At 36.3% G+C, this 4,700-nt stretch overlaps 1 protein-coding gene across 1 annotated transcript; it reads left to right on the forward strand.

Annotated features, from left to right (window-relative positions):
- The first annotated feature begins 3,280 nt into the window (after positions 1 to 3,280).
- LOC124964819 (olfactory receptor 24-like) lies at positions 3,281 to 4,264 on the forward strand. Its single transcript, XM_047525485.1, has one exon. It carries the CDS (start codon positions 3,281 to 3,283, stop codon positions 4,262 to 4,264), a length of 984 nt encoding a protein of 327 aa, XP_047381441.1.
- The last annotated feature ends 436 nt before the right edge of the window (positions 4,265 to 4,700 follow it).

The following is a 4,700-nucleotide window of genomic DNA, read 5'->3' on the forward strand; positions in this document are numbered from 1 at the left end:
GATCATGGAAGCCTGCATTTTACCCCAATGAAAACTTGAAGATTCTTCTCTGGAATGAGAAAGAGTTAGGGTCATTAAATTGGCTATTACCTCTTAGAGGAAAGGTCTCTTTTATATTTGGGGTAAGTAGCAAAAAGGTAAATTCCCTACATAACAAGATTTTAAGTTTTCCTATTCCTGGGAGAGAGTAGTGTAGGCTCATATATGCAAATACAGTACCATGAAGAATTGGCACTTGCTACCTACAACAAGCTACTCCAGTGCACCAAAAATGGCAAATCGGCAGCATCAAAGAGAAATACAGTATGAAAATAAAATTTACTCCAGAATAAATTTCTGTCATTCAAGATACAAAAGATAATATAAAAATGTGTATTCTCAGAGAAATGCACTCACAAAACAAGAACAGGATATTCCTGTAAGGAAACAAAATGAGAAAGAGCTCATGGACACACATGAAACATGATTGTAAGTATAAAAGAAATACTGATGATGGATTACTATAGTTATAATCTAGGGCATAGGCTAAAAAATAATTTTAAGCTTGCTCACACAATTTCTTTTTTTCCCATTGGAAGTGAAATTCATTCCCTTAGTTCATTTATTTTTTATTATTATTTTCTTATTGCAAATACCTTGCTCTTTAAAAACTTTTTATCTAAGTTTCTCAATAAGTGCTTAGGCCATTTTAAATGGTGTATTATTATCATTGGGGCTGACTCTATGCTTGAAAACGAGTTTATTTATAACCTGTTGTAAGTGCTACCTCCTTTTTTGCAGTTAGGAAATGCAGAATTTTTAAAAAAAATCTATTTGTTCTTTTAAGTTACACATGACAGTAGAATGTATTTTGACATATCATACATACATGGAGTATAACTTCCCATTTTTGTGGTTGTACATGATGTGGTGTTACACTGGTCATGTATTCATATATGAACACAGGAAAGTTATGTCCAATTCATTCTACTGTCTTTCCTGTACCCATCCCCCTCCCTTCTCCCCACTCCTCCCTGTCCTGTCCAGTGAACTTCCACCTCTAACACCAAACCCAACCTTCCCAATGCATATTATGAGTCAGCATCGACATATCAGAGGGAACATTAGGACTTTGGTTTTTTGGGATTGGCTTATTTTGCTTAGCATGATAGTCTCCAGTTCCATCCATTTACTGGCAAATGTCATAAGGAAATGCAGAATTTGAAATGATCTCCTAGCTTGTAAGGACATGGAGATGCACTATCCCTTTCATAAAAAAACGAGCCAATATATCAAGAAACCAACACTAGCAAAGTGGGTTTAATATACCTTTTACCTGTGTGTTTTATCTAATTATTTTGGTTGTTAATATGGTGATAATTGAAAGTCTAGATAAATTCAAAATACTTATAGTTACTGATTTATTGACCTGATTTACGGCATGGTATTTATATAAAAATGGAGGTGGCATTATCACAATACTTACTGAGTTAGTTTCACAGTTTCTAACATTTTGATTTGTTTTCTTTCCTGTGACCTCCTTCCCTGTTGTCTTGAACCAGAGCAAAAGAATACTTCATCTCTCATTACTGTACTACTGAGGTTGTTGGAGTTTTATAAATACATCTCAGTGTCTGTTTCTTGGAAAGGTGCCTGTTAAGTCCTGAGAGGTGACTGACAAGACCGAACTGGGAGAATAAAGGTAAATGTGCTTCATGTTTTGCACAGAAATGAAGAATTTGTATAATCTGGTGACTTCACAGTTGTGACCTTAAGGGATTTCTCCTTTATTGTGTCTTACAATGTAAGACTACTTAACTCTCAAAACTTCTGAGGTGTTAGAGGTAGAGGTGGTCTAGTTGAGATGTTGCAGTAATGGTTTATAAACTTTTAACATATTCCTTGGAGAAATGTCTTTTTAGAGCCTTTGCCCATTTTTAGTTGGGTTGTTTTTTTCCCCTGTGTTTTCAAAGATTATCTGCTTGTTTAGTTCAGTGATGTTATAGCTAAAAATCAATCATTAGCAAAAGAAGAAGCAGTCTCCATTTAACAAAAAAAAGTTCTTATTATTTTATATTGTGACAAATGTTTGCCTTTTAATACCTTTCTACATACAAAGCACAAGTTTTTTTGAGGTTCTTCGTAATTGCATTATAAAAGAATTTAATATGTCATACACACTTAATTGGACAATCAACAATATGATCATTGATTTCCATGATGGAAAGACTCAAAGATGAATCTGAGAAAAATTGTGAGAAGTAATATTTCAGATTTTGTTAAATTACTACTTGTTTCTTGATTAAATTTCTGTTCATTAACTTATATCCACTCAATTATACATAACAAATTTGGAAGAAACAAACAAAAAAACACTAGAAAGTAGGAGAGAAGAGTATGATAATATAATCAACACAAAACTTCATATTTTGTAGTAGGAAGCCAAAAGATATCCTAATTTGACAAGACATGAGCATAGATGCATAAGCAAGTAGCATGTTATTTAGAGGCATAGCAGCAGGAGCCACTGAAGAGCTAAACTAAACATGAAGGTTACTGGGCTTAGGATTAGGACTGCTGCTTTTTACTATATATTTTCCCATACTTACACTGTACTATTTTAAAATTATTTTTCTCACATTCATATAAAAATATGGCATTTCATCAAAATTGTTTGTAAAGCAGCATTAAAATTTCTCTCTTTGTTGTACTTTCCAGATCTGTCTATGGAGAAAACCAACCAAAAAGACATGAGAATTCCATCCACTGGCAGGTTATATTTTTCATTGAAAATTAATACTTAATAAAGTCTGTGATTAATCACTTCTACTTTCATCCCAGCTAAGTTTTAGTTGACTTACTGGAATAGAAAAATCCCTACTGAAAGAAAAAAATTGATTAAAAAAATTTTTTTTTAATTTGTTCTTTTTAGATACACATGACAGTAGTATATTTTGACATATTATACACACATGAAAGGGAGAGAGAGGGAAGAATAGAAATTCATTGGATTAGACAAAGGGGAAATAAGGGAAGGGAGGGGGATGGCAAAAGGAAAGAAGTAGAATGAATCAGACATAACTTTCCTATGTTCATGTATGAACGCATGACCAGTGAAAATGCACATCACATACAACTGCAAAAATTGAATTTCTTGACATCCAAAGTCAGGACCAGATAGATTTTCATTGCAGTGTTTCATTGAAGGGTAGAGACTTCGAGATCTTGTTGAGCTTTGCCATCTTTATCATTCCTTTTCAACACTGATCTCCCTCTTTGCAGGTGATGTAAACCATATTTTATGGCCACTAAAAATAGGACAGAAGTAACTGAATTTGTCTTGCTGGGCTTGTCCAGCAGGCCAGAAATGCAGCCAGTTATTTTTGGAATAGTCCTTGCCATGTACCTGGTGGCAGTTATGGGCAATGCCCTTCTAGTAACTGTTGCTTGTTCAGATCCCAAACTTCAGACCCCAATGTACTTCCTTCTCAGCCAGCTTTCCTTTATTGACATATTTCTGACAACCATCACTGTTCCTCAGATGCTTGTGCACATACTATCTGTGAATCGAACTATTTCCTATAACTGCTGTATCACCCAACTGTTCTTCTTTATGGCTGTGGGCAGCATGGAAGGCCACTTGCTGGCTGCCATGGCATATGACCGCTGTGTTGCCATCTGTGACCCCTTAAGATACTCTGCCATTGTCAGCCATCGCCTCTGTCTGCGCATAACATTGACCTCATGGACAATCGTCAGCCTTAACAGTCTTCTTTACAGTGTGTTAGTCACACACTTAACCTTCTGTGGCAACCAGGTCACCCACTTCTTCTGTGACATCACTCCCCTGCTGCAGCTCTCCTGTACTCGACCAGTGGTCAATGAAATGCTGATATTCACAGAGGGTGTAGCTGTTGTGGTCAGCCCCTTCTTCTTTATTTTGGGTTCTTATGCCCGCATTGGTATTGCCATAGCCCACATGCGCTCAGTTGTTGCCCTGCGCAAAGCTCTGTCAACCTGTAGCTCCCACATTTTGGTCGTGTTGCTCTTGTATGGCTCTGTGATTCGCATGTACCTCCGGCCCTCCTCCAGCTATGACTTGGATCAGGATCGTCAGGTTGCCATCTTCTACACAGTGGTCACCCCTATGCTAAATCCACTGATCTACAGCCTCAGAAACCAGGAAGTTCAAGGAGCTCTGCAAAGACTTTTTAGGAAACACTGGATCTCAAGAAACTTCCAACCAGGCTCTCAGGCAAATAGAGAATGGCAACACATCTCCTGAGACCAAGGAGTTCTGATCTAACCTGAACATGTTTCAGATAGTTGGGGTATATACCCCTAATAACCAATATTAATCACCTTTCTACAGAATACTCTTCACTGTTGACCCCTCTTGGTTGAATTAGGGAAGAAGTGAGTTCATGAATAAATGTTGCTGATCCCTGTTGACTGACTTAGAAATCATCACATTGGAAATGAGAAGAAACTTAAAAAAATCACTAAACTTAAGGGAAAGGGAAAATATTAGGGAATAATATTCACCAAATTATATTGTTAAATTTTGAGCACTTATACACATATAAGAATAAATCCCACCATATGTACAACTATAATGCATCAATAAAAATGCACAAAAAATTCACTAAACCCGAATGTCTTCTTTCAGGCATAATGTGTAACACAGAGAACTACAAAGCAAAATGAAAACAATCAACAAG

The sequence above is a fragment of the Sciurus carolinensis genome, chromosome 14 (genome assembly GCF_902686445.1).
Source record: "Sciurus carolinensis chromosome 14, mSciCar1.2, whole genome shotgun sequence".
NCBI lineage: Eukaryota > Metazoa > Chordata > Mammalia > Rodentia > Sciuridae > Sciurus > Sciurus carolinensis.